General features: G+C 47.4%; 7 protein-coding genes across 7 annotated transcripts; 5 read left to right on the plus strand and 2 right to left on the minus strand.

The window, feature by feature from the left end:
• Positions 1-4035: 4035 nt before the first annotated feature.
• EV420DRAFT_790129 (uncharacterized protein) lies at positions 4036-5504 on the plus strand. The gene is made up of 4 exons (XM_060483472.1): positions 4036-4500; positions 4563-4684; positions 4738-4806; positions 4861-5504. Exons 1-4 carry the CDS (start codon positions 4495-4497, stop codon positions 5333-5335), a joined length of 672 nt encoding a protein of 223 aa, XP_060326778.1. The 5' UTR covers positions 4036-4494; the 3' UTR covers positions 5336-5504.
• Positions 5505-7941: 2437 nt separating this feature from the next.
• On the minus strand, positions 7942-9056 carry EV420DRAFT_1565686 (uncharacterized protein). The gene is made up of 4 exons (XM_060474040.1): positions 9004-9056; positions 8622-8945; positions 8372-8567; positions 7942-8323 (listed from the first exon to the last, which is right to left on the minus strand). The coding sequence occupies exons 2-3, from the start codon at positions 8668-8670 to the stop codon at positions 8386-8388; spliced, it is 231 nt and encodes a 76-aa protein (XP_060326779.1). The 5' UTR covers positions 8671-8945; positions 9004-9056; the 3' UTR covers positions 7942-8323; positions 8372-8385.
• Positions 8924-9577, plus strand: EV420DRAFT_1565704 (uncharacterized protein). The gene is made up of 2 exons (XM_060474041.1): positions 8924-9492; positions 9556-9577. Exon 1 carries the CDS (start codon positions 9125-9127, stop codon positions 9350-9352), a length of 228 nt encoding a protein of 75 aa, XP_060326780.1. The 5' UTR covers positions 8924-9124; the 3' UTR covers positions 9353-9492; positions 9556-9577.
• A 5982-nt stretch (positions 9578-15559) lies between these two features.
• Positions 15560-17390, minus strand: EV420DRAFT_1750767 (uncharacterized protein; the record flags this gene model as incomplete). Its single annotated transcript, XM_060480341.1, has 4 exons — positions 15560-16253; positions 16302-16988; positions 17116-17181; positions 17385-17390. 4 exons carry the CDS (start codon positions 17388-17390, stop codon positions 16029-16031), a joined length of 984 nt encoding a protein of 327 aa, XP_060326781.1. The 3' UTR covers positions 15560-16028.
• Positions 17391-19780: 2390 nt separating this feature from the next.
• On the plus strand, positions 19781-21414 carry EV420DRAFT_790634 (uncharacterized protein). The gene is made up of 5 exons (XM_060483475.1): positions 19781-19853; positions 19911-20138; positions 20199-20311; positions 20365-20436; positions 20500-21414. The coding sequence occupies exons 2-5, from the start codon at positions 20133-20135 to the stop codon at positions 21095-21097; spliced, it is 789 nt and encodes a 262-aa protein (XP_060326782.1). The 5' UTR covers positions 19781-19853; positions 19911-20132; the 3' UTR covers positions 21098-21414.
• A 2457-nt stretch (positions 21415-23871) lies between these two features.
• Positions 23872-25651, plus strand: EV420DRAFT_790599 (Alpha/Beta hydrolase protein). The gene is made up of 5 exons (XM_060483474.1): positions 23872-23961; positions 24017-24355; positions 24409-24663; positions 24717-24827; positions 24885-25651. Exons 2-5 carry the CDS (start codon positions 24214-24216, stop codon positions 25535-25537), a joined length of 1161 nt encoding a protein of 386 aa, XP_060326783.1. The 5' UTR covers positions 23872-23961; positions 24017-24213; the 3' UTR covers positions 25538-25651.
• Positions 25624-27205, plus strand: EV420DRAFT_790460 (uncharacterized protein). Its single transcript, XM_060483473.1, has 3 exons — positions 25624-25682; positions 25739-26477; positions 26540-27205. The coding sequence occupies exons 2-3, from the start codon at positions 25766-25768 to the stop codon at positions 26704-26706; spliced, it is 879 nt and encodes a 292-aa protein (XP_060326784.1). The 5' UTR covers positions 25624-25682; positions 25739-25765; the 3' UTR covers positions 26707-27205.
• Positions 27206-27691: the final 486 nt, after the last annotated feature.

The raw sequence follows: 27691 nt of genomic DNA on the forward strand, positions 1-27691 counted from the left end.
GCATTACTCATTGACTCGTCGGGTACCAAAACGCTAGCAGTAGGTGTGAGCAAGATAGTTAGCTCTAACATTTTGAGCGCGCACCTTGAAAGTTGCCAATAGCACCGATTTCAAAACGATTCTCTTGCACAAAATTGAATATAGTGAGTCAAACCTGATCAAGGAAATGAATAGAGAGTCTAGCGCTAATATAAGGACTTACTATGGTTGTGAGTCGAATTCGAGGATAGGAGAACGGTCACTGCAGGTCACACAAGGTGTCACGTTGGTCACAATGTCAACCACCATCTCTTCGGCTGTCCCATCATCCGTGTCGCAGACTCGCAATCAATGAATGACCACCAGTTGTTTGGTACTGTTAGGCATCGCGGCAATTAATTTTTCTTGGTTTTCCTGATTATTCCCTCGGGCATTGTGGAGATCACGAAGTTCGCTCGGAAACATGAAAACTGAATATAACGCGCCTTCAATTTGCCTTCGGATCATTGCGTGCCTTTTTAGCACCTATGACGAGAATATTCATCTCATTTACCTTGTGCTTTGTAGCTCTTGTTGCGTATGGGTATTCGATCAGCTCTAGGTGGTAGCGGCAACAATACCAAGTCAGGTGTCCTAGTATTGGGCTTTAGAAACGGCTGGCTCCGAAATCGGTGCATTTGGTATCACGGCAATGCAGTCGTGCAGTCGTTTGCTTTCGCTTACGACTATTTTGTATAGTCGCTCGGTACTGTTAACGTGATGCCGAGTACGTGACAGAAGATACCGGTCAGTTCGTTTCTGAAATGTGGGCATTATGCTTATTAGCGTCCAATGTAAGAAGGTTTTGACCCTAATCCCCGTCATCCAGCTGGACGGCGGTCACCATGGCGTACGCCCGTTAAAGATTGTCCTCGCGTTCGGGTTCGCTGCTTGTTCCGCCGGCTTCAAGACCATGCTATCTACAAATAACATGCAAACGGTCGTCCTATACAGACTACGGAATATATGGCCGGTACGCTAGGCAGGTAAGCCGGAAAAACTTGGAGACACTGTGATGATTCGACTTATTATTATTGAATTCTAAGGAATCAATTATTGGTAAGGGACATGAACCGACACATACGCCATTTCTTGATACGTGACATTCACCCGTAGGATACGGACTACAGCGCTATGATACCATCCTAAATTGGTGGGATTAATGGCCTTCTCGTCACTGCAAATCATGTGCTCGAATGCTCTTTCTGGGTTGACTCCTTCAGGAATCGTGATCAATACATATGTCTCATGGCGGAAACAGCATGTTTTCTCAGTCCTCGACCCTAGGTCACCTAGAATACTGACTTGGAGGAAGGCTTTTCGTAGCGACTCTCGCTTATTTTATCCTACTGGTAAGTCACTTCCATCACTAGGCCAATCCGACTTTTCATTCTCATCGTTACTCTCATTCCTCTTCACAAGTCTGATGTACTCTGACACAGAAACGTTGCACGGAAAAACAACAAATATCTGTATGCCTAGTACACGACAAAGCAAAATTTCAACCTGGACTTCCCACTTCCGACAATATGTTCACACGAACTCGTGATCGGCTTCAACGCGAGTCCTCGACTGTCCTCGAGCAAAAGTCCCAATAACGAAGGGCGAATACAAGCACTCATGACTAATATTCTATTCTTTACTATCTTTGTGCAGACGTCTGTCTTCCCTTACTCGCAGAAGCCATTTGAGATGCTTTCGGAGGACATCTCAACAAAAAGATATCATGCAGGCCTGCAGCAACGAAGTCGAAGCCGCATGCAAAGCAACTGAATGTGTATCATAGAATACCATATCTCGTCTAGAAGCGCATTACCATCGGTCGGTATGTTCACGGCATCATCGGAGCTGACGCTGATTGAGATAATGTCTTCGTTGCCGAAGCTGGTAGGTCTGTACACTTCATGGCTGTTGTTATTCCACACATCGATGCGATCGTAGTCCCATAGCAAACCCGATCCACTATCGTCAACCTACTTCGAGGAACCAAAACGGTGTGCTTGAACTCCAGGACTTTGGCGCGGAAATTAGTCTGACCCTGTCGATCATCGTGAAGAGGAAGGCGCCGAACGGTTGCCGGTAATCGAACAAGATTACCCCGCAATAACATCGTCGACGTCAAAGTGAGTCAAGAGAAGGAAAATATTCATTGATCGTGGTCATCTTTTTTCACTGTCATACATAGACGTAAGATTAAATACTCACAGAAGCCGGCATTGCCATTTTTGAATTTGCATTGTATCCAGAGAAGACGAGCGTTGCCGTATGAGCTGTCCAGATAACGCCAGACACGCCGATGCCAACGCTCGAGAATCATGCGGACTTCTACACATGTAGGAAAGGAAACACAGTCAGATTCACCCTACCACCTCACAAGATTCTCAGTTGACAAGCATTGATTTTTTCTTCAAGGAAAGAATTTTGACAGGACCGAGGAGACCGTGCTTCAAGTTGCTACGCTTGATTACTTTCCTGAGATCCATCTTCCTTGACTGTGAATCAAATACCATACGGCAGATCCGCGAAGCACCGAGACGGATTATTGAAGCGACAGCAATGGTTGTACTTGGCATATAGGTCGCAGCAGTAAGTGTACTTGGAGAAATCATCTTCAACCTTAAAGGTTGGGGTGCGACGTTTAGCATGCTGTGAGGAAGAAAGCAAGGTACTTGAATTTTGTCGAAGACATCGTATTCCTTGAAGCCGACAAGAGCGACAGATTGTTGGAAGGTATAAAGCGCGTCAATGGTTGTGATGGCCGAAGAAGAAAAAAACTGAATATTCCCACAAAATTAATAACACAGTTTAACTGTTTCAAAATTCACGGTCACCTTCTGGTGATAGAATCATCCCTGCCGTCGATGGCCATTATGAGCTTTTAACAGACAACAAAAGTATCGGCAAATTGAAGTACAATATGTATAATGTTCCTGTTTATGACTCCTTACGACCATGCGGAAAGTTGCGGCCCTGAAAAGTCCTCTTAATGGTTGGCATAGCCAGAATGTCCGGGTCATCTTTCTACCCAGCATTGCACCGTATACATCGGGCCATGACGGTATTCCCTGCGGGACTCCGTACTAGTGCATGCAACTCTAACTAGACCTACGTGCTGAATTCGTTTGAGTGAAGACACACTCCGAAATCTCCACAGCGGAAAACGATTCATCTTTCCTTCGATCATAGAGCTCGAACAAGATTCTTCAGTAGTATGAATAGCAAAGACATTTATCTACAAGTTTCCCATGCTTCGATCCATGAATTCTTCTTTCAGTATATATACTGATTAAAATTGCGCACTTTAATTACTTAGTTTCTGACCAAAGCAATTTACTGACTAGCACCACAGGACACCAGTTCCTGTTTTGATGCCCGTGCCCGTCTTTGGTTCGCCGCTAGTCTTGTAACCTCTCGCTTATCAATTGTTTGACGATCACAGGATAAATTCAGTGATGCACAACGCTTGTCGCCATCATCATGCTTTTCACTTGACAGGATCTCGTCTTTCCGCGTGGATACGTCACATTCACAGCGTGCAGCCAATGGCATATGGCTCATTGGTAAGGCGTAAAATGCTCATCCAAAAGCAGACGCGCTCTCGACTCTTGAGGCGTGATGGACCAGGGGCTTTCTGATAACATTCAATGATCGGTCTGCGCAGCGGGAATTTTCGTCCCCCAGGTTTGAAGCGTCCGTCTTTACCGCCGAATTCTCGGTCTTAGATTGCCTTGTTCGATGGCATGACCATAATCCTGGGTAGCCTTCTCCCTAATGTTTCTAGAAGCATTGGAGTCGAACTCTAAAAATGTATGTCAGCGTTTGATGCCATGGAGATGGACCTGCATTTATTCTAAGTCATTTTCACACGTTAACTTCAGCTGGTCTTCGGCCTTCGTGAGTGAGGTCATTAGGGATTGAATTGAGGTGTTTCACTTTCCAGCATTGGCAGCCCGCATTATGTTCAACCTTAGGATTGTACCCGAGAAATGGTATAAATGGTCTGTCCGGAGCTGAGCGGACCGTCGACTCGGGGCATGAGAGGCAGCGCGGTTAGCTCGTCATGGTCACTGCTCATGACTTCAAGCGTCAGGGTATGCAGGATAATATCGGGACTGATGAGATAGCTGGCTCTAAGCGGTAGTAGTCTCGTCGCAATATTCTGTGTTTCGAAGACATTTTGAGTAGTGTGCGACTCTGGACCTACTAATAATAGAGGCTCATGAACAACTTGTCGACCCTTTGAGTCCACTGTATGGCTTGACGTTATTTCAGGTTCCCGTTCACCTCGTTTGTGAAGTCTGTCTCGACAATGCTCAAAATTCAATCGTGATGTGGGACATATGCATAAACCCTGACCGATTCGGATTTCGGCACAGCCTTTCCCATTCTTGAAGAACGGTGTTTCTCGCTTGGTTTCCTACAACAATATTCCCCATCTTCTCTTGTACCTCCTACAACACCGCCGGTAGTGCTAGAATGCCTGTAAGTCGACATGATATCACGATACTGTGAAAAGCTAAACAGTCCACGTCGGTTGACTGCAGAAAAGCAAACGAGACGACCGACCCCATGTCTGCGTGGAGTGCCTTCAGACATTTAGACGGAATCACGACCTCGAGCGGCATTGGCTAGCGAAGCATGCGTCAGAAGAAGAAAAGGCATCGAGGCAAGTAGAATACCATCACCCAACCCGGTGGCTGCTGAGCCATAGTCGAGCAGATCTTGGTATTGCCTGTGCGGGCTCAGCGGCATACAGTGGACCAACATTGCTTCGCACATTCGTACCCAGTGGGTTCTCTTCGACAGTTATTCATAGACGTTGACTGATTGTCGTGTCTCCAGCACTGGCGAGAAGATCCGTTGTAAGGAATGCTCCTTCGAGGCAACGAGCAACGCAAATATGACGCGACATCGACAGGGAAAACTCCCCGACTACCCCTGCTCGTCTCGCAAGAAAACAAAGGCCAAAAATTCCCGACCTGCATCTCCTAGCCCCACCGACGACGACACTGCCAGTTCTTCCAGCTTCTCTGGCATTGTACCCTTGACTGCAGAAGAGTACGCCCAATTCTTATCCCTGATCCGCAGCGCTCGGGAAGAAGTTCCTCTGGCTCCTTCAAGTCAACCTACCTCGCCTGGCCTTGGTAACCCTTACCCAGTCGTCCCTCGCTTACCCACGCCTTCGCCCCCTCCTGAAGCATTCCTCCCGATTCCAGAGGAGTACCGCCTACCCCCGCTGATAAACGTCAACCACTATGACCTTGTCGCAGCCAGCGCGCCTAGCACGTCGCACTCCCGCCGCTGCGCGCCCCAGTGAGGCAGGTCACCAAGGGGAACCGTATCTCGATTTGATATCGTAGCTTTCTCCAAGTTCTTTTTTACTTCTTGCTGTGCTTTCTGTTCGCCATATCGTCTGTTGTCTTCGTTTGTTCTCTGCTTGAATTATTTGTGATTATTGGTAATTGCGCAGTGTTTATTGAATGCATTTGCTGAATGTCTGGTCCCTCTAGTCTGTCTATCCGCCGGCTGCAATAGAAAAGATTTTAGGGAGTGAAATTCAGACCGCTCCATAAGGGAATGTTTGAATATTGGAGGAGTGAAATTTTGCGCTCGGCGGAGATGCGAAGATCAGAGCATCTTGATTATCAGTGACAGTCACGGGCACGGAAACGGATGTACTCTTTGGAGGACAGATATTGCTCGCCGTGCATTTATTTCCTGCCTTCCAAGACGCCGCAACGCCACAAGCTCCCGAGGTGCGAACGCGCCTTGTTGGTAGAAGCTTTGGCGACGACAATGTTGTGACATCCACCAGCTTCATCCATTGGAGGTAGAAACAAACTGCTGTGCAATCTCCTTCCCGTTCGGATCCTCTTTCCAGACGAATAGATCGCCATGGAGTCGGTTCTTCTGCAACAATTCAACATTAGGACGAGGCGCTTCTGATGCAACATATCCTGCATAATACACTTGGTTCGCAGCACGTAACGAAGGTCTTGCCAACGAGCCCCTCCAATCCCGCGAAGCAGTTCTAGGGTCCATCTTAAGGGTCCAAGGACGTGATTTCGGAGTTGGGGATGTTCTTAACGATCATCTTCGCCAGAGACCATATGGGCTATGTGTCGAGCGTCCATGAGGGACCAGTCACGCTGAGAGTCATCCTCATGGGCACCCAAGGGATATGATGCGGCAAAACGCAGGCAAGGGGTGTTGATCGAGATGCTACAGTTCGACTAAAGGTTGACAATGTGAAGATGTCCACTACGCCGCTGGAAGGAACTCGAAAACATCTACTCAGGGCTTCGCGGGGTCAAAAAGGACTTGATTCTCGGGGGAAAGCTCTGCATGTGAACGCCGTCAAGAATGGTCCAGAATCGGCTCAGACTAATGGAACTTACGAAGTATAAACCAATGTAACGGCCGACGAAGATGTCGCGCTTTTCGAGCTCCGACGACAAGCGTCGGCAAAACGCCATCAATGTGTCGGCGCACCTGGAATGGTGCGCGCCGCTTGAGTTCCGACGTCAAATAACTCAACAATAATCGAATATAGACTGCTTGACGTACGAGTGAAGAACAACCTCATTCAACGTTTTAGTCCAATCCAAGGTAGGCTTGCACCACTAGCGGTTGATTCGCCACTGAGACCAAGTACGCTTTGTCCATTTAGCACGGGTCCAGAGATCGCGTAAGTCACTACCGGAAAAGAAGTCAAACTGCGACCCAAACGCCCATCTCTTTCCAATCCCTGAGATTGAAGAAAGAAGTACAAAATCTGTTTAGATATACGATGCTAAAGTAAGGTGTCAGTAGGTAGTTGGAACAAAAACGGCACAGACCACTACCCATGCCATGGCTATCATACCTCCATCGTAGTGTGTGACGAAATCTGGATCTGAATCATTCAAGATGAAATCATTCAACCTGTCGAGATGATGGCCCGGACGCGTTGATGGTGCTTTGCTACTTCCAGGTGTTAACGCACCGGTGAGCGATGAAGGACTGATTCAGACGTCGTTTAGAGCTTGATAGAGATAAGTCGGGAAATATATCGCCATTATTGCGATCATTGGCCGCCACGTAATCAGTCAAGGGATTGAAGATGGTTCGCTAAAGCCTTGACCCAGAAGCTTAAATCGAAATGCAACCGAGGAACTAATAGGTACCGTATACACGTGAAGTTGGTTCCGTATCGTCGCTATAAAATCGACTGCATAGTAATATTTGCTGAACAGGATGGGCGGAATCGACCATGATATTTGGGCCCTTGATACGAAGGGAAAGAAACAGCTCAAAGGACGGGAGAGTAAACTACAAAGGTACTCACGCACTGGTTGGTGTTTTTTATTCGGAACGTGATCCGAGTTTTCATCAACGGGAGCAGTGCTATCGATCCCGCGAACCTTGGACCTCAAACTGTCTGCAGCGTTTGGGTTGCAGCTCAAGTATTATGATGGAGCTTGACAACAATGTAAGAGGTTCTAACATACATATGAAGTTAGATAATACTTATCCTGTCGAAGAACAGCCATTTTTTAAATGACGAAGAGGGCAATGCCAGTGAATGCATACCTTATTCATCCTCAAGCTACTATCCGAAAAACCCCCAAGGGCCTGAGTTTGGCGCAGGTGTCCTTGTGGATTCCCCAAAAATTCAAATAGAAGATTGTCTAGAGGGCAGAAGGTAAACGCAGGGAAACCGGTAGGAATATATTGTGCTGACCATTTTCCGTGTCTCTCCGAAACATAAGGATATCTCTAAGTTTCCTTGTGCTTTAACAAATCCATAGTTACCTTCCTGAATGGCACTTGTCATTGCCCATCACCAGAATGGACAAACATCTATGTCGTATACAAGTCATCATCGCCGTGGGAGTCTGAGGAAGAGGGTGTGATTTCCATTTTGGGCCACTCGCCCTTCCTTCCTTTTCGACCGCTATGGCCACCATTTCGACGACTCTTCTCGATAGTAGCAGCAACGGAGAAGAACCACGTGAGAATTTTTTTGCTACTGTTTTATTGTAACACCAAAATATCCCACTTCAGGCAGGATACTCGGGAGCCATGACTTTTACTGTCGTCTTCGAAAATATGTTCAGCGATGATATACGGTGGCACTCCGAGGGTTCGGAAGGCAAAAGGTAGTCGATTTTGAACCCAAGGCTTTACAATATGATTGGACGAGGTCGTCATTCCGAGCGGAAGATATCTCGTCAGCATCGCTTCGTTGAATGATATCTCGTACGACGGACATTTGGCGGGAGAAAGGGAAAAATCTTTATGGCGGTGAATATGCCCCTTCACGGTTCGTGTTGTAGGCCTATTTCTTTGCATTTTCTGATGTAGCGGGCAGATAACGCTGCGTTCTTATTTTTCGAGTAGATCCTTGCATATTACGCATAGAGCAAGTGGCCGTTCGGCTTTTCTTTCCTTTGGTATTATCACCCGTCCACCGTAAACAGATGATCCACAGGATTTGGCCTCATCACTAATCAAGAAAGCGGCTGTAGCAGAAAAAAAGAGCAACGTAATTGGATGATGAGTACACGGCAAGTGAATGGTTTCTGTATCTTCTCTTCGTTGACCTCAAACCTGTCAACCAGCCAGTAAAAGTCCGAAAGCTACAACGTTGAGCGCTAAGCAGCCAAACATGACATCCGAGCCCGATTCTTTGAGTTATAAAAGCCCTCTCTACATGAAATAAACCCATCACGTGCTACAGGCGAGCCCTAGAGTATGATGGGCTTTGATACGCCCATACTTGGGATAGCGGCTCATATCTATGTAGGCAAGGTATTCCTCTGTTGCTTTTCGACTGGCTATGCCGATTGAGCGAAGTTTAGAATAGAATTCTTTTTGGAATAATGACCACAGCGTCAAGCACTTCATCCATAATCGGCTTCTGGGGGTCGATCTAAGCTACCAAGGTAGGTCTCTGGACAGGTTTTGCGCAAGCTGTTGTGATACATTTTATTGTCACGCCAGGCTTCCGCTTTAAATCTATTCCATGACGTGCAACGGATCGCGGCGCTGAAATGGTAGGCATCCATTGGGCCAGCTAGATCTGGATCTCTTTCTGATCTGGGAATTCGTAAGTACTTTGGTAATGACCTGCTTCCAGCATTCGAACCGTTTTCACAAGGCTTTTCTCAATACTACGTGGCCCTTGCTTCAGAATCCTTTCTCTGTGGCTCTATGGTTTCAAGCATGTACAACACCTATTATGGTTGGAAGTGAACCTTTGGTGGCGTTGACATACGTGAAGGCTATGAGCTTTTGGCTAATATTTCAAATTGGCTATCATTTAATTCAAAGCGTTCGCAGGATGCCGTGAGCCCTTGATGTCTTTTAATTTCCGACTCAAAACGGGAGGTAATCAAACTTGGCATCTTTATAATCAGGGCGTTCAATACCTTTTTTGGAACGGCAGAACGCGGATGCAAGTCCACAACTCATTGGCATAGGACACCGGGGGTGAACGACCGCTATAAATTTTCAAGGCAATATCTGACCACGATCATTCTTCTGTTCACCCAGCGACTGGACATTCTCCACGTCGAACCGACCCTGCTCCACTTGTTAATAATCCGCCAATCCCCCGTTTCACCGGAGGAAGTCGTACTGTGGCGATTTGGACAGATATGTGATGGTGGCGACATTCTAGACGCAATGAATGGATACGTATCCGATGTCCGACGTCCCGGTTCTTGTCGCGATTGAGTTGCTCAGGGCTGTCGTCGATCCGTGCCTGCAGCGAGGCGCACCGTGAGACGGCGAGTTCTTTTCTCGACTGTGGACGAATTCACCGAGCCATAAGGATATCCGGCCGCGAGAAAAAGGCCAGTAGCGAATATTGAACGTAACATTACTGAACCTTGACCAATTCAAGCTCCGACGAGTTACGGTACTAAATTGAAGGAAGAGGGAATGTCCGTATTGCGGACCGAACTTTTTTTGAATCTCAAACGCAATTAAACAGATCGTCAGGGTCCAGGGATGGGACGTCCCGGGGCGCGGAGGGAACACACCTAAGCACGCTATAGGTCCAAATAGGGCCAGAGCTGGCACCAAGATTCGAGACGAAACAGGTTACTGACGTTTAAAGACGGCCCAGACATTTTCAACCCATGGTAGGTGATTCAAGTTTGTCAAAGAGAACATGTATGCTAACCATTGAATTGAGCTGCCAAGGCTGCATTCATGACGTGAAAATCAATGTTAACAAATCACTTCCAGAGTCTACAAGGCAGGGCTAAGTGTCACCTTCGCTTCCATGGAAAACATGGGTTTCAAGAATACAAACACTCAACGCCTTTTTTCGGCAGTTTCTCTCGGCCCGGTTACGACAAGGTAGTGCCTACCTAAAATTGTTTGCTTCATCCGTCGGGTTTGTCCGAGTCTACAGTGCGGGGAGTCGGCTCCAATCTAGAGTTCATTCGTACGGGGACTTGAGACTCGTGATGATAAAAAAATCTGATACACGGAGCAACCAAATATGGGCGATAACCTAGATTCTTTCAATGTTCTGTCAGCCTACTCAATTGTTATTCAGTGCTAGTATATTTTCTACGCATTTAGCGTCATCTTTTCAACTCCGCGTTGAAGCGCCACCTTCAGCCACAGACGCGTTCAGGACACAGGGAACGTCAAAGACTTTTCGCTGAGTCTCGCCGCAACAACGAGGCCCTCAGCAGTGCTTGGCTTCTTTGATTCTGCCGCCTCTACGCCGAAAATTCGGTATCCCCAAACCAGTGTCTTTCACCTACTATCTTGTTCTCAAATCCCATCCACCCAGTTCGAACACCATCGATGAACTCAAGTGCATCCACTCCGCTAGGCCTATTTTCCTCTTCGCTATCCCAGAGTCCCAGTGAGAATTCTGTCTAATATTTGCTATCAGTGATATCTCGGAGGGAGCTGGAAGAAAGGAGAATAAGAGGGAGGGAAACTTGTCCTCCCACTTCGAAGAATTCCTGCTCATTCCTGGTACAGTCGCCTCCCTGCGTCGTTCATCTCTAGCTCATTGCACGTTTGTTGCGACCCGTCGTACCAAAGTAGATCATCGACAGAGCAACCACCCTCTCTCCTTATGACTGTCGTTTTCTTCTTTCCGTCATTTCTATCCCGCTCTTGTCATCGTATTATTTTGTCATTGGGTTTCATGTAAAACGTCTGGTTTGATATCTAGAGGTATATGAATCCTTCCTTCGTCTACTAATCGATCAAGGGTATCTAGAATTTCGTTCGAGACGAATACTTGGCCTTGAAAAATATTGACTCATCTAGCTCAATGAATACGTTTTAATTTACAAAACCGAGATGATGAGTGTCTCGACGAACTAATTCTTCGGGCGGTCGGCATAGAAGGATTGTCGGCCGCCCTGAATATATTCTCCCTTCAATCTTTAAGCCAAAGAACAGCGCGTACAACCTGGGTGTTGATTGGTTGGTACTTCTGCGACGACTAAAGACATTTGAATGCGAGTTTTATGAACAAAGAGACCACTATTAGCTTTTTAATGTAGATACAAACCACTCTGCGAACCGATATTTCCTTGAATCCTTCGTCCAGACGAGTACAATGGCCTAGCTAGTCAGCCGGCCCTATTGCTTAAAGAATTCAGCATTTCCGCGAACAGGGACGATATACTTTTATGCAACGTCTTGATATCTTGAACTATGCACTCCAGCTCGCCACATGTAACGATGATCCTTTCAACGACCCCTTCAAGTCCTGCGAATCAAATCTCTGGACCCTTTGGAGTGTCAAAAAACGCATCTCGGAATTAGAGATGTCCTTGACAGTGGTTTCAGCGACGAGACGACCACTCTTGGCGTAAACCGTGCCGCATTTGCGTCGAACCTCCATGAGAGCCCAGTAACATCCAGAACTATCCTTTATGGACACCCGACGGGATATGAGGCATAGCCCACGAAGGCGCATCTCGGGTTGGGGGACGGGGGGCAGTTTGACTAAGGGGTGATCATGTAGGATGTGCAATAGCAATGACAAGGTGAGGTTGCTATCCGAGGAGTTTCCGGGTAAGGCGGCGCCCTCATGGCGCGTGCCGGCCATCAGAAGGAACTCGACACTGTATCTGGCTCACCAAGGCGAAATACCAATGGGTTCTTGGACGTAATTCCTACGTATAGACGGCTCCGGGAAAGGTTCAGAATCCATGCAGACAAATGGAAATGACGGCAAGCTGGAATCACAACCCTGATAGAAATGTTGCGCTTTTCAAGCTTCGAAAGTGTCGGTAGAACGCCATGGAAGGATCGGAACTTTGTATACACTACTTAATCCTAAACTCATCTGTCCGCGTTCAGAGAATCAAGAACCGAGATATGCACCGTTAAAGTGGAATCCAATTTCATCCAGACGTTTTGGTCCGGCCCACGACGGCTTTGTAACATCCAGATGCTCATCTAAATATCATCGATACCATTAACTTGCTAGATTTGTTGCATAGGCTCCGCCTTCTTCTGGATATCGAGGAGTGAGAATACCGGAGGAAAATAGAAGGAATAGAATACCGCCCAACTCCGACAGAAGATCAGGTTTTGAATGAACGACTCGGTATACACAACCTCACGCAGTGGCAAATACTCTGTAAAACAATGTTGATTAAACTTCTCGAAGGCATAACGACGATTTCAAGAGCAATTTTCCTCGTCGAGTAGATCTCGCAAAGTGGTTATTAGTATAACTGAAAACAGAACGAAGTAGGATGACCGGTTTCTCAGAATCGTCCTGCTTGCACATAATGGACAGGATTCCGACTGATTCCGATAGGGACCTATTGTCGGTAAATAAAGCGCAAAGGAAGGAAGAATTATTTCCATTTTTGGCAAAGCGTGGGACAGACAAATTTTGCTTCCAACGATGATGGTACAACGACACTGACCGTTGTGAAGCCTCTTTCTTCAGAGACAATGGAAATTCTCGTGAAGGTACTCAGGTGAGCTCGCTTCCGCATCTGTAGGGTAGTACCAATGCAGCTGATATTGATATGAAGGCTGTATTTTAGTGATACTTATTATCGCGGAATCACAACCAGAGAAGACTCGTCTTGAGAAAGCAAAAATATGGCGGTATCCTGGTCCCTTGTCAACTCCACGGCATCTGTCGCAGCACCATGATTTGTGGATGGTGTAAGACGTAGTATCAAGAGGAAGGCATAGACGATATCAGCGATGGCCCGCGAAGCTTCGACCCAGTGGGTGGATAGAGTCACGCTTTACCTATCGAAGAACATTGGAATGCGGTCCGAACTCCCTTCTATGTTCCAGTAATGATGAAGCCTGTCGAGGAGGTGAAGTTGATAGATCCGTTGAACGACAGCAGATGGCGGGTGAGCTACTCCTCCTTTTTGTCTCTATATGTGACCTACGTCTTGAATAGTAAACTTCAAATTTACGCTAACACAAGGAACAACGCTTAACCATATAGACGTCGAACGGGCCTTTCTCAAGTCAGCTTAGCGTCCGCCTTTGTCTTCCTATTGCACAATACCCACGTTAGTCGAGGGTTTCAGAATCTCTTCTCCTCACAACCACCTTCGTCTTTCTGTGAAATGAAAGAACATCCTTAACCGGTACGACCAAGCCTAGTTCATGGACAACCTCTACACAACTGCGTGACCCGTGGGATCATCATATTTTTGGCACCATGGTTCATCCGCGGGGTTCCAGGATCTACCGTCTCCCAGGACTGGCCTATTGTTGGTAACCATGTTCCGGCAATCACGCGCATGGCCCGGAGGCAAATTTAGATGCGTTTTGTGGGCAACAGATCGCGGTTCCGATGTCTATAGGTGCCTGTTGGTCCAAGATTCTGAGATTTAGATCTGGTCTTAATCATTCTGATCCGAGACATTCTGTAGGTACATGACTTCCCCTAATTGAACCCTTTTGATATCGCTACCAGAGAAATGTTAGGAAATGTTCAACGTTCAACGTTGAAAATTCCTCTCCCTGAATTGTTGTCTTGTCTGAGAGTTACAATGATTGACGGATCATAGTGCTAATACTACTAATAGTGCTGCTCTGACGTTAGGAGACAGGCGAGTCGTCGAGTACGGGGAAGTCGTAAGTCTTTTAATTCTTGACTATATCTCAATCTGAACTGGGTTTACAACTTCCCTAGCGAGCCAAGCAGTAAAATGGGCAGCACAACCCCTTATCCATTCAATGCACGTGAATATTCAGTAGTAAGTTCATGCAGTGTTATCGTGACTTGATCTGATTCACTGCGACTACTAGCAAACAAAGTGTCTAGTCCCATTTTTAGACAGAGGCGCAGAGATCATAGCTCGAGGTTGCTGATAACAGAGTCTCGTCGGCAACGTGTTAAGGATATGCCGTATTTCCTTCTGTTTCATGTTTTACTGTCGTGGAATTTTAAATCCTTCGCCGGCGACCGTTCCGTGACGCGTATCCGACTCACATAATATTTCAATCAGCTCGTTTTTGCCTGAGAGGACCGGGTGTCTTCCTCGGACACTCCCCTACTTGATAGCATCCAATAAATTCCTTATCCCGCGATACCTAGGACGTATGGCAGGTGTGCTGTATCCAAGGTCGGATATCTGATGGTGGCGAGACTCCAGACAGACGGAAGACATATCCGGTCGCCATTGCCCCGGTCCTTGGTAATTGTGATTGCTCGGTGGTACTGCCAATCCGTGCCTGTGGAGGCTTGTGGCAACGCAAACCCGTCGGGGATGGTAGTACCTCTCAGGGTTGTTGTAAGTAACTGCGGATAGTTGAGAGTGCCGTCAGTCCAGCGTTGGGTCAGATTATGCTCCTCAGTTCTATATGGGCGATGGCCGGTAAACGCCAGGAAAATGGGACTAGTGAGACGAATCGCGAAGTTCAAAGCTTACCCAGATGAGTCAGAGAATAAGGGGACGATGTAAACATGTTCCGTTTCTCCCGGAATCAGCCGTTAAGAGACCTTAAGGCAATTTAACAGATCGTCAGGGTCGGGGTATCTCAGACGCGTGGTCCCCCAGGATCGCGCCTAGGCACACGTTGTAAGGGTTTCACGACACTGGAGCCATGTACACCGCGGAGGCAAACTCTTGAACGGATGCCGGTTTAACTCTAAGCTAAACAGTGAGAAATATATTTAGCGCAGGATGTTTTTGAGCACAGAAGTTGTCCTCACGATAACAATTTGGACTCCAGTCGAAATTTTATTTCGCTCTTACCATTACTTAGTAAGAAAATGAGTACAGCTGATGTGGATATATGCGATTCACAGCCATGGGTGGTGAACAATCAGAGATACGACTTCACAAAATGGAGATCGCCAACATTTAAACCCAACAGGATGGCATCCGAGTTTCTTGATATGCCTATCATGAAATTCCAGGATATGGCGATGCAATCTGTAGACAATAGTACTAATGAGTTGACTCAATTCCATTCATTATGTTACATTTCGGATCCCGTCTTCCATTTACAAGTTCGATAGTAATTAAGAGAATGTCGAGGGCAAAGGGTTAGCACCCTTCAGTGCTAACAAATCAATAGTCGGGGTTAATTAATCTATTCATCTTATCGAAGGATCTTAGAGTCCAGTCACTGCACTAAATACCAATACACTCGTTCTTAATCCAGACTAAAAGTAGAATGAAATGCCAACCCGGGAGCACCTGAAGGCTGGAGCATCGAGGACTCGACCCGACGATACTAATTCCAGGGTAGGTAGATATAAGTGCAAGCATGAAGTGAGGATAAGTAGCAGAAACAAAACACAGTGATAGCACAGTAGCAATTCTGGAAAACGGGTGCAAGGACAGCGAGACAAAAGCAAGAGGTAGTAAAGGGAATTTAATTTTGTAACGTCAGAGGAAGAGAGAAGCCAAAAGAAAGGAAATCCGACATGACTCGACGATGTAGCAGGTGCGTAATAAGCTCGCGTTTGCGCGACGTTTCGACTTGATGTCAGCGTCTAGTGGGATTTCAGTCATGACTCTGACATCCAAGGAGGCTACCGATCGTTAAACGCAGGAACCAGTGGCAGCCTCAGATTCGGCAGCCCCTGTTGCATCGGATTGGACAGAACCTGAGTCGCTGCCTCCTCGTGCCGCAGCATTCTTGCGAGGGACACTTCCATCGTGCTGTTCCTCCAAATTGCGCTTTACCGTCCTCCCCACAATTGGGTAATCGAGGTTGGTCGGTCCTCCGGCCGAAGGTTCAAAGCCACCGTTAGGGTGAGGATAGTCCTGGGCTCCAAATCTCAACGAAGGTCAGTTGGCCTTCAGAAAACGGACCCCGAACGATCTTTGGCCAGACTTTCTTGGGGGCTCAGCGGGGGTAGTAGTGTGGCCACTCTGATGATGAGCAGGAAGGGATGAGTCTGCGGGACGGGCGAAACTTCGTGATACGGGATGACGTGAGCCGGCGCCGTAGCCACTCAAGGTGTCAGAGCTGCTACTATCAATAGAGCCCTTGTGATCCTGATAGGGCGAAGAGCGATGGTCTTGGCGAGCTGAACGGACTGGCCTAGCAGTGTCTGAAGGTTCAAAAGTCCCGTCGGATTCCTGATGGGGGCGGAATTGTCGCTGAGGGTCAATGGGCCTCAGGCGGCTGCTACTGAGTCCGTCCATGATGACTCGAGGAAGGTCAGAGGTAGAAAGGTTGGTCTGACGACTTGAGGGAGTATGGAAATGAGGTGGCTGTAAGTGGCTCATCTGGTGGGTGTTGGTAGATGTCGAAGGGAAGAGCATCGATGGGCGAGGTGGCAGACGTGAAAGGTGAACGGAAATATTCTTCGACGAGACTGCGTTATCAAAGGAGAAGGCGAGGCCATGGCCGTCAGATGCCAAAGCATTTGGGATATGGCTAGTTATAGAGGCGACAGGGTCCAGCTGAATTTTGCAGAGACTTGAGTGGTCTGCCGCAGTCGTGGAAGTCTTATCCTGTCGATGATGCTGAAGGTGATCGCGCCTTTGTTGGAACTATGCCGTAGAGTGAAGATGAAAGCTTTACAGCATGCTGGTGGCGAGAATATTGGAGGTCGGTCGCCTGAGCCCTACTGGTGAACGTAAATTTTTTTTCATGCAGCGGCTGCAAGGAGTGGCTTACTTCCAACAAGACCAAAGCAGCATCGTCTGCATATTTGAGTGCGTCGATATGAAAGAAGTCTACTTCCTGGTAAAAATAGCTTCAATGCCGCTCAAGAAATCACGGAATTAAGCACCCACGTAAGATTTTTCTGCTCGATTGAAATCTCGCGAGAGCTACTGGTAACCCCCAGGGTACGTTTATCCTGGTCCGGGAGGGAAGATTAGTCCAAGCGAGAGACGACCCGGAGGCGCCACAACTGAAAGAGTTGCGTTAAGAAAAGTACTCACGTCCATGGTGTGCCGTTTGCGACAATACTATCAGCAGAAGAGGCAGTGGAACTCAAACGAGGTGCTCGTTGGCGTAGATTGAAGATGAACGGGACCTTGATATAGGAAGGAGAGAGGTGACAAAGTTATAGTTCCGCCAGGGCTCAACGCGTGGACTGCATCACATTTGGACTTTGACAAACACCTGTCCGTCTTTAGCAAAGAAGACGCGGGAAGCAAGCTGCTGAAAATACAGCAAGTTTAGTAAGGAAACTCCTAGGAATTGCGATGACAATCGACAAGACTACCCCTCGCCTACATCATCGTGGTACTGCGAGGTGGCCTACGGTCGCATGCACTTAATAATGAACTGAGTTGAAGATCTTCGTCAAAAAAGAAATCACAAAAAGGAGAAAATAAAAATTTCCAGTGCCTTTAACACTCTCTGAAGGCCCTGAAAAAGGTAAATGCCTTTACAGACAGACACACCAGTATATAGCCGTCCCAGCAATGCTATAAAAAAGTCACATCATGTAGCCTGATTTCTGTCGGGAGCAAATTGTGCCTCGGAATATCGCACCGATAACGGAAAGACACAGAATATTCTAAACGAGAACGTTTGGATCGACACAGAAATGCCCATAGAGGTGATACTCAGACTGCTAGGACGGCTTCTGTGAAGTCTTACCCAGAATAAACCCGCGGCGGCAGATCGAACACTGACAAGCCATTTCCAGAACAATGCATCAGAATCAAATCCAATCCGTTGGTTACAGATTTGATAAGGAAAATACAAGTACCGCATGGCTGCCTTACCAGATATCTGCGGCAGGGAATATGTATCCTGGTTCGGGTTTAATTTTGGGAAACGAGCTGCTCAAAAATATTTTAACAGTAGTGCTGGTAAAAAGTGTACGTTCACTCACTGCTGCTACTCCGCGACGGCTTAATGCTGCCCAATATCAATCCAAGATCACGGATACGCCACTGATGTAAAATTATTTTGAAAATCAAAGCAGCTGGCTTCATACCCACGCGCAGCTCGGCATTGACTGGCGTTGACTTGTCTTGTAAAAAGGACGTTAAAAGTGTGGGTATACTTAGTGTCCTTTTTCTTAATTTAATTACCAGAGGAGAGCGCCCGATATTTCGGTTCTAACCGACGCCGCGGTTCCGGTCATTTGTTATTTTCAGTGCGAGAAGCAAGGGCCATCTCTGGGTTCCAAACCAACATCATTAGCTTGATCTCGATCACGCCCGAAGTTCTAACACCCTAATCACCTTCAATCATTTCCAAAGTTAACAAGTAACGTGCAGTGCTACTCGCATCGATATCAGCCCTGACCTTGGCACAGAAAGGCAGTGTTTCAGAACATAGATTGAGACTGAAAAAAGAAGCTTACCAAGGAAGATATAGTTTTTAAAATGTCCTGGGAAATAAATTGGTATTGATGGACAATAAGTGGAAAGAGTACGATAAGTTTGAATTACAGGCAGTCAGAACGAGGCTGGGCAAAGAATGAGTACAGAGTGACGGTGCGCGTGGCGGTGCCCTCCACTTTACCCTTCCGATCGAAAGCCAACAGCAAGGAAACCAAACAACACCTTCTCTGTTCCTGCCGTGATCCCGAAGTTCGCTATCGGCTCGTGATTAGCCCTGCAGAGTGTAACGGCACTCATTATTTCCACTGATCCTCAGGTTGATTTGACTTTATGGCTGTTAACACGCTTTTCACTTGACAGGGACCCGCGTGCATACGCCTTAATGGGGTTTTGTTTTCATCTACTGCGGTCGATGATGGCACATCGGTGGTCCTTAAGGCTTAGCTTGGCCATTCAAAGCAAGGTCATGATCTGCTCCATGCTGTGCTGAAATGTCTTAATATTTCTTTTATTTTAGTCTTGCACGCTCCTTGCAACTCGACATTTTGTTCAGTGGCTTGCCTACCCAGTGTTTGCAAGTCGTCTCCCGGATTCGAAGGCTACTTCCTCACCGCCGAAGTCTCGGCCCTAAACTTCCCTTATCGATTACATGAGCACGAACCTAGGCGCCATTTGATCTTGATCGCATCGTTTTTCTGGAAGCGGAGACGAACCCAAAGGTCATATATCAGCATTTGATGTGCCCCCAGCGAAGGGTGCACCTGAACTCATGTTTGAGTCATGGTGCAACGGGAAGCTGGTCACATCCTTTCACGAGAATACAAAGGACAAATTTGAGAGCGGTTTCAACTTTCTAGCATTGTTCGCTCGAATTGGCGGTTTGAATATTGCACCCGAGAAATCATACCGCACTTTTGCTCGTCAGGCTGTGCTACTGGTAGGAGCACTATCAATGCTCAGGCTTCATGCCTTTGTAGAAAGAAAAATGTCAAGCTGTACGATGGTGCAATGACCTTTAACATGATTTACTCTCATAAATGCCATCGACGTCCGTTTTATTTGATTTTATAGGTCTTGAAAATCGAGTACCTGGCGCTGTCGATCGAGGTTTGTGATCATCCTGAAGCATACAGAGCCCTGGTTCATGGTATGACATTATTTCAGTTTCTCCTTCACGTCAACAACTTGCATTTGCGCACTGACGGTCTCGATGACGCTCGTTCTTTTTTAATATCCAATTCTGATTTTGGACACGGACCTTGACAAATTCGAGTTCCGCCACAGCCATTCCCCTTCTTGAATAAAGGCTTCTTCGCCCTTGGCTCCCACAACAATTTCCTTTACTTTCCCCTCCTTCCCTATTCCTAGACGCTAATTGCTACTTCCATGCCCGTAAGTCCTTACTATGATTTCAGCGACGAGCTATGGAGCTGATATATGAGCTCTTTGCAGAAGGGCAAAAAGTATTATCCATGCGGCGAATGTTCCGATGTTCTTAGTAGAGAACACGATCTTGAGAGACACAGACTAGCAAAACACGCACCGGAGGAGGAAAAGATTCTGGCGTAAGTAAATATCACGAAATCTGGAATGTACTCACTGAGCCACAATTGACTAGGTACTACTATTGTCGGTGCGGTGCCCGTAGTATACAGAAGACCAATATCGTGGGCCATATTCGCAGTGCACAGTACGTCCTCTGCTGCTATCGGCATCTAAACTCACCCAACTAACCGTCAACCTACCTGCCTAGTACTGGAGAGACGGTTGATTGTGGACTTTGTGAATATAAGTCTTTCAGCGACGCGAGCTTGACGCGCCACCGAAAAGACGAAGGCCACTATCTCGAACGGCGCCGCAGGAAACCAAAAGCCAAGACACCCATTGCTTCGTCTTCATCTTCCCCCGCCCCAGAGATTCACAGTGTTGCCGATTTCGTTAAGCTCTACGGCGATGTACCTCTCACTTACACCGAATACAGCTTGTACGAGTCATTGGTGTCTAAGGCCAAGAAACAGGCGCCCCCCACGCCTCCATGCACTCCAAGCACGTCTACACCAGCCAGCCTTCCAGCCGCACCTGCGTCAGCAACGTCTACCCCGGCGACGCCTGTCTTATCCCCCCTTGTCTCGGCTGCGCTTGTCCCAGAAGTACTTAGTCCACCCGTGGATCGCGCTGCAACGCCTACTCCTTCTCCCGAATGCTTCCTCAGCGTCCCAGAGGCATGGCGCCTACCTCCCATCGATGTTAATCGCCGTGATTGCTACCCCGCATGCCCCCTCACAGCCCCCGTATTGCAGCCGAGGCTCTCTCCTTACCCATCACGCTATCATCGCTATGGGCCGTACTGAGGGATGTCGTCAACGAATTGGATCATTTTCCAGAAAGAAAATGTTTGCTCTCTTTTACCATTTTTTCCCTTTCCTTTTTGATTGCTATACATCTCACTCTCGCTCTCGTGCTGCTGTCCCAAGTTTTTGTTTCAACTCGTTATTTTATCTGTTTCCCGCGCTTTTTTCTGTATTGCTCTCGATATGCTACCTTCAAAAGGTTTATGAAATGTAATCAAGTACTACCCAGCGTGTTTTGGATGTTACGTTCCTCGTGTATCCCTTAGCTAGTCGTTATCTGAATTGATTTTCCCCAGTCATAGGTCTAGCATCTCACAGCGTTGACATGCCTTTAATGATGAGTAAAGGAGCTAGAATCCGCCCACGACAAATACGTAGATCAGATGGGTACTTCACACTGTCAATGATGAACCTGAGAAATGGACCTATGGCGAGGGAGCACTTTCAAACCCAGCATAGCGGGGAAGATGATGAGACCAGAGGAGAAACAGAATGACGCTGGCCATCTTAGCATAGAAAATGAATAACGAGGTGTATAGTTGACCAAGGTAGCTTCTGTAACGGCTGCTCGAGCGGAATACCGGTAGATATACATGAAAGCGAAGAGATAGGACCAATGATTCCGTTACTGGACGTGTAGAGCAAGATAGTTTCTAGAGAGAAAGTCTTTGACAGCGAACGGTTGCCAACTTTGAGTATTTAACCCAGGTAACTTTTTCAGAGTGCATAAATGTGGTCCGAGAATCTGTCAACGATTTGAAGACTCAGACCCATTTATCTCTCGCGCGCTCCAGTCTTCCATGCGCCACCATTAATGATTAATGTTTTGTCGGCTTGAAGTGCCCGAGATGTTACCGAGGTCTAAGGGATGCTCGCGTGGCAGTGGCATGTCCATATCAGGACAGATTGGGATAGCTACTCTTCTTTGTGCTTCTACTGCCACGATGCTGCCTCGACGGTCGAGCGCGACGCGTGTTCCTTCGACAGAGAGCTCGATGTTTCCGTCATCGACTTTGTGAAGCGAGACGGGTCTAGTCTCGTGACTGCCATCACTTTCCTTTTCCGTTTCGTTGATTGATCTCGACTTCAACCTTCACTACGTCACTGTTCTCTATCCTTCGTCTCCATTCCTCTAATACTCCGCAGACTATCATTGCTTTCCTTAATAGAACAAGGTTCAATAGTAGGATATCCTTGGGTTCGCTAGACAGAGGTAAGGCTTCGCTGTGAAGCTATTACTTGATTTCTCATTTTTCGCCACTTAGCACACTTCTGTACTTCCTGTAAGTTGGCCCTAGTACTTAGTTTTAGCTTTTACTTACAGTTTTCCCCTTAATTTATATAGCCAGAGCAAGCTCGCATTTCGTCGGTTTTCATGCAATGGCAAGACAGGTATGCGCCCTATCTTTCTCTCACAAACCAAGCTTAAAAAGTAACCAGTTTCCAAACCAGCGATTTGTAAACGAACCGTTCGCTATTGAGCTTGCCGACCTCGATTTCTTTTTCCTCTCAGTATACGCCTGCCATCTGGAGACACGTTGAAAAGACTTTTCTTTGAAGAATTTACCGCAGTCCGGTTGCATATCTACTTCAAATTCGTGAAGAATCGTGTCCAACAGTGAGAAGTTTTATTCCATGCTCGTGCCTGTTCCAAAGAAAAACAAAGTTTCAGCGCAAACCCTCGACAATGACAGGATCAATCACTCTGTATCAAGGTTAATGACGTCGATCTCTAGGCATATCGTGTATCGCCTTGAATGCGATACTGTATTTATCCAGAGCACTCTTTGAAGCCTCGAGGACCATTGCACGGACGTCGTTCAACGGAGCGGCAATAGAACGTCAGGTAGCTCAAGTAGTTATGGTATGGTGGTTGCATCCAGAGTTGATTGCATATGTAACAGGGCAGCAAAGGTCTGACAAAGCTTCTCATGGTGTCAAGGAGTCGGCGGGAAGTATCCGACTCGATCAATGATGCAGCCAGTGAGTATTGCTCGTTTATCTACAACTGCCTCCTATTCAGTTCTGTAGCCAGGTCGTGCGGTTCTATTGGAGAAATTGAACTGAACGTGGGGTTATTAAACGAAACTTTCAAAACAAGAAACGCACGTTCGGCTTCACTGATCCATCATTGTCTATATTTTTCGTCATCCCCTTGCTCCTTTTGTCCTGGCGCCAAAGCTTTCCCTCTTGTTATTAGCTATCAACAGATCCGCCAATGTTCGAAGTGGGTTTTTTGGAACCGGGATCGCTGGACGCCGTTCAATCCACGGTTGTTCATTGGGTGGATTGGGCTCAGGGGTGGACATGCGAAGGTTAGATGTAGGTGCTTGGGCTGTCGTTACGACAATCATTGTGTCTTGGTCAGTAGCCGTGGGCATGCTCGTGGAGGTTTGTGATTACTTTTTCCCAGGCACGGTTTGCTGACTCTTGTTTATCAAGGAGCCGGCAATCGGGTGCTTGGACCGTCAGGACGCAATTTTTAGACTTCTGCCTGGGCAACATTTAGTGTTCATGGATCGCGGCTCCGAAGACGTTGGAACTGTAGGTGGTTGTTGGTCCAAGGTTCAGATCTGCTCTTGATCTAGGACCCTTGGTAATCGTCAACTGCCCTCTCATCTGAACTGTTTTGTTTGGGTCAAGCCACGCATCATTTTCTCTTTATGGCGATGGTCATTTCATACCGCTTAAGGATTACAGCAGACAGCGATGATTCATGGAAAGGAACCGTTTCCCCCGGACCCGTGGATCAACTTCTGATATGAATTTATTTCCTTCTCACGTACTCGGGCATGCGGTCGTGATGTTCAAAGCGGAACACCGTTTTTTATGAAGGTGCAAAACCAATTATATCGATGCATTTTGTAAGTTTTTCATTGTAGTACTGTCCTTGAAGCCGAAATAACAAATTTTTAAGAGGGACCTCGTGACATTATCATTAGTGATCGCAGGGTTCCTCCTTCGACTAGCTTGTCAACGCTGCGTGTATATGAACCTTATCTCCAAAAGATTGCTCCCGTATTGAGGAGGCATTTACTGTCCCACTTGACCATCGGCACGCGAAGCAGCCGGCTGTAAACATCAAAAAACCCTCAACAGACTCCATCCAATACGACATGGCCATCATCTCGGCATCATCGTCATTACGCTGTGCGGATGATGAGGTCCGACATCGAACAATCAAATATGCCCTCATCTCTTTCTTTTCTACCACCATGATAACGAAGATTCCCAAGACAGTGGTGGCGGCCTTGTTGCGTGAGTGGTCATGACTGCCATCTTGTTCCCTCTACTAATACATTGTTTGACAGCGCTTTACGTCTTAAAGCGACTGTGTGCTTCATTCTTCAATGCCGAACGCTCGCGGGAGTGGAAGAGAGTGTGCTTTGGTGCGGCAGTTCGATATCTGGTTAACCATGAGTTCAAGACTCCGTCCTCTATCGACGCGTATTTGGCATGGACAAAATCAGCTAACCTGGTCCCAGTGGTCGACGAACTCCCGGATGGTGCTAACTTGTTGTGGATTGGACCCAAGCGCTTGGATAAGGTTTTGTTCTATTGCCATGGTGTGTTTCTTGGACATTTATCGCCGCGAAATGTCGTTGACTTTGGATTTTAGGTGGAGCGTACAAAGTCAGCTGCAGCGATACCCATATGGCTTTTTGCCGGCACCTGCAACTAGAGCTCGAAAAGCGCGACATATCTATCGGGGTTGTGATTCTGGCTTATAGTCAGTTCCGTTCGTCTCAATGGATTCTGGATCATTCCTGACGGCGTTCATGTGTAGAGCTACTGCCTGAGCATCCATTTCCTATCCCACTTCGGGAAGCCAGAGACGCACTCGAGTTCCTTCTGGCGGCCGGTGTACGCCCCGAGAATATCGTTTTATCCGGAGATTCTGCTGGAGGCAATCTCACGCTGTCACTGCTCTCACACATTCTTCATCGCCACCCCTCTGTCGAACCACCCATTAGCCTCCCAAACAACCCGCGATTTCGCGGACTGTGCCTCGTATCCCCCTGGGTGTCCATGAAGAGCGACTCGCAATGCGATTTAGGTGCTATGAAAGTTAGATATCAATACGATGTTATCTCCGCGAAGATAGGTCGCCCCGCTTGCGAGGTGCTCGTCAAAGACGTCCCCGAGTCCGAGATCGCGTTTTTGGATCCCCTTGAGGGACCTGAGAATTGGTTCGCAGGATTGGATAGGCTCGTAGGAAGGATCATGATTACATGCGGCGAATTGGAGTGTATCTTGCAAGGCATTAAAAAGCTGCACGAGAAGTACCTCATCCCGGTACATGGAGACATCGAGTTTCTTGAGCAAAAGAATCGGCTTCATATCGAGCCTATTCTGGACTTTGCTTGGAAGAAGGATCCTGGTGAGAAGAGGATTGTAGAGTGGTTTATTTCCACTTTCACCGACGTGCCTTCGGACTGAGGTTGTTCCCGGCGGAATTGTGGCGGTCCGGAGAGTGCCGGTGGCGAAAACAAAGGAGGAAATTTTGAAACATTTTTCTTTCACTGTTTCTCACCTCGACTCCTAATACCAGTCGCTCGACGTCTCTCAAGCATTGACCTCTCCGGTAGGACCTCTGGTTATGTCAGTAGTTTCTCAAGATTTCAATGGTTCTTGTTACAGTTAATCGTTTGGTTCACACCATTTCATATGTTGTCTGTATGCCCAACATGCGGCTTTCTCGACCTCTGTGATCAGAAGAGTGATCGTAATCATGATTTTCTAAATATCGTGCCCAATTACCCTGTCCCGTTGTCGTCTGCTGATCGTCAATGGTTACATGCGGACATCATCGACCTAGAGAACGACATTGCAATCCTCGAGCATCAAATCCAACGTTTGGGAGCATCTCTCTCCAGCCTCCGTCAAGCACGGAAGAGGAAAGAATCCCAGATAGAAAGTCGGAAGTCACGCATGGCGCCAGTATGGTCTCTGCCTGCGGAGATAATTGCCGAAATCATTACTCTCACAGCGAGTGATGACAACAGTGATAGCCTAGACACCCGACATAGCATGCCTTGGGTTTTGAGCCATGTGTGTCATCTTTGGCGAAACGTTGCTTTGTCCACTTCGGCGCCTTGGTCGCGGTTATACATCGATGATACGAGAGGTCGGGACTATCCTTTCGCCCCAGAGCTTCTCCAAACATATCTTGATCGTTCGAAGGAAATCCCGTTATCCGTTACTATCAATTCTTCTAACAATATCGATGACATTCGCGAGCGCCTCACTCCCCATCAGTCCCGGCTGCATACGCTAGAGCTGAACCTCTGCCTTCCAGGATTGAAGGCCCTGTCCGTGCTGGTGGCGAACTTTCCAAAACTGACTATACTCCGTCTGTCAGTTGAGGGCACGAACATAGGTGATGCAGGAGAACTAGTTCTTGGCCTGGATCAGGAAGCCGTCTTACGTGCCATTTCTCAGGCCCTTGCGCGCCCTGTCGACGCGTTTCTTCATGCACACCTCTTGAAGGACGTGTATCTCGAAGGAATTGGGATATCTCACGTTGGGGTGCCGTTGAAGCAGTTGATGAGGTTCACTGGAGACATTTTTCGCGTCGAAGACTATTTTGCTCTTCAAAGACGGTTTAGAGCTTGCCGAGGTGGAGCTTTGGATGCGGTGTCCGATGGAGCTCTCGCATTTCCCACTACCATCCAGCGGACCGTTATGGCATACCCGACTTTCTCGGCTGTCGTTGTACACGGACATCCCGTGCTTGAGATTTATCCGTCTTCCGGCGTTGCAGCATTTCAGGATCGAAAAGAGGAAGGACAACACTGAAGTCACTTCTTTTGAGATGAGCTCGGATATCGATGTTTTCCTCCGAGAGTCTCAATGCCCGCTGGAAACTCTTCTACTTGAGGTCCCGCCTCTTCATTATACATCCTTATCATCGATACTGGAAGCATGCGCAACTACGCTGACTACGTTGTCCCTTCGAGTGGACGTGGTTGGAGCCAGAGATGTATATAATGCTCTGGCTTTTGATGGAGTAACTTGCCTCGCTCCAAGAGTTGATAATTTAGCTCTTCGAGACGATAGTTTCTCCTTCGAAGGGAAGGGAGAGGGGGAAGGTATTGATTGGTCGTTTCATAATTCTTTCCATGGAGATTCTTTGTTCACAATGGTGCAATCGAGGGGTAGCCTGTCGTGGGACCGTGGCGTTTCTCGATTGAGGTTCCTGACCTTATGTGCGCCGTATTCTTCACGGCCGACAGAAACGCTGGAGAGGCTTGCAGAATTGCAACGGGAAGATTTGGTTGTGGAGTTCCATGGGTACTCTAGGGTTACGCGATTTTCTCCTGAGACAAGACTCAGAAAAGAATGATTATTCGGTTTACATTGTACCAAGTCTGCGCTTGTATCGTCGATACTTGCATGGCAGCAAGCACTTTTTGTTCGTTTCAGCGGGCTCCGGGCCGGTTCGGCCTCCTCGCCTCAAACTTTGACGTCTGCTAATTTCCAGCTGAACGATAGGTAAAGCCTTTTTGTCCCATTTGCCTCAACCATTTATTGAATGCCTGATAGTCATTCTACAGCATTTTGTCGTCAACACGTCCAATCCGCGACATTCTC

Source organism: Desarmillaria tabescens (genome assembly GCF_030435595.1).
Source record: "Desarmillaria tabescens strain CCBAS 213 chromosome Unknown EV420scaffold_39, whole genome shotgun sequence".
Lineage (NCBI taxonomy): Eukaryota > Fungi > Basidiomycota > Agaricomycetes > Agaricales > Physalacriaceae > Desarmillaria > Desarmillaria tabescens.

Excerpts from the sequence above, each read along its gene's own strand:
- EV420DRAFT_790129 (XM_060483472.1), top strand. Across the intron at positions 4,685-4,737 it reads GAAGAAGAAAAGGCATCGAG|ATCTTGGTATTGCCTGTGCG; the intron begins GCAAGTAGAATA and ends ATAGTCGAGCAG. Across the intron at positions 4,807-4,860 it reads GCTTCGCACATTCGTACCCA|CACTGGCGAGAAGATCCGTT; the intron begins GTGGGTTCTCTT and ends TCGTGTCTCCAG.
- EV420DRAFT_1565686 (XM_060474040.1), bottom strand. The coding sequence starts at position 8,670 with ATGTTTGGCTGCTTAGCGCTCAACGTTGTAGCTTTCGGACTTTTACTG. Across the intron at positions 8,568-8,621 it reads AGCTTTCGGACTTTTACTGG|CGTGTACTCATCATCCAATT; the intron begins CTGGTTGACAGG and ends CCATTCACTTGC.
- EV420DRAFT_1565704 (XM_060474041.1), top strand. The coding sequence starts at position 9,125 with ATGACCTGCTTCCAGCATTCGAACCGTTTTCACAAGGCTTTTCTCAAT.
- EV420DRAFT_790634 (XM_060483475.1), top strand. Across the intron at positions 20,312-20,364 it reads GAGGAGGAAAAGATTCTGGC|GTACTACTATTGTCGGTGCG; the intron begins GTAAGTAAATAT and ends ACAATTGACTAG. Across the intron at positions 20,437-20,499 it reads GGCCATATTCGCAGTGCACA|TACTGGAGAGACGGTTGATT; the intron begins GTACGTCCTCTG and ends CTACCTGCCTAG.
- EV420DRAFT_790599 (XM_060483474.1), top strand. The coding sequence starts at position 24,214 with ATGGCCATCATCTCGGCATCATCGTCATTACGCTGTGCGGATGATGAG. Across the intron at positions 24,356-24,408 it reads AGTGGTGGCGGCCTTGTTGC|CGCTTTACGTCTTAAAGCGA; the intron begins GTGAGTGGTCAT and ends ATTGTTTGACAG. Across the intron at positions 24,664-24,716 it reads GGTTTTGTTCTATTGCCATG|GTGGAGCGTACAAAGTCAGC; the intron begins GTGTGTTTCTTG and ends TTTGGATTTTAG.
- EV420DRAFT_790460 (XM_060483473.1), top strand. The coding sequence starts at position 25,766 with ATGTTGTCTGTATGCCCAACATGCGGCTTTCTCGACCTCTGTGATCAG. Across the intron at positions 26,478-26,539 it reads AGTTGAGGGCACGAACATAG|GCCCTTGCGCGCCCTGTCGA; the intron begins GTGATGCAGGAG and ends GCCATTTCTCAG.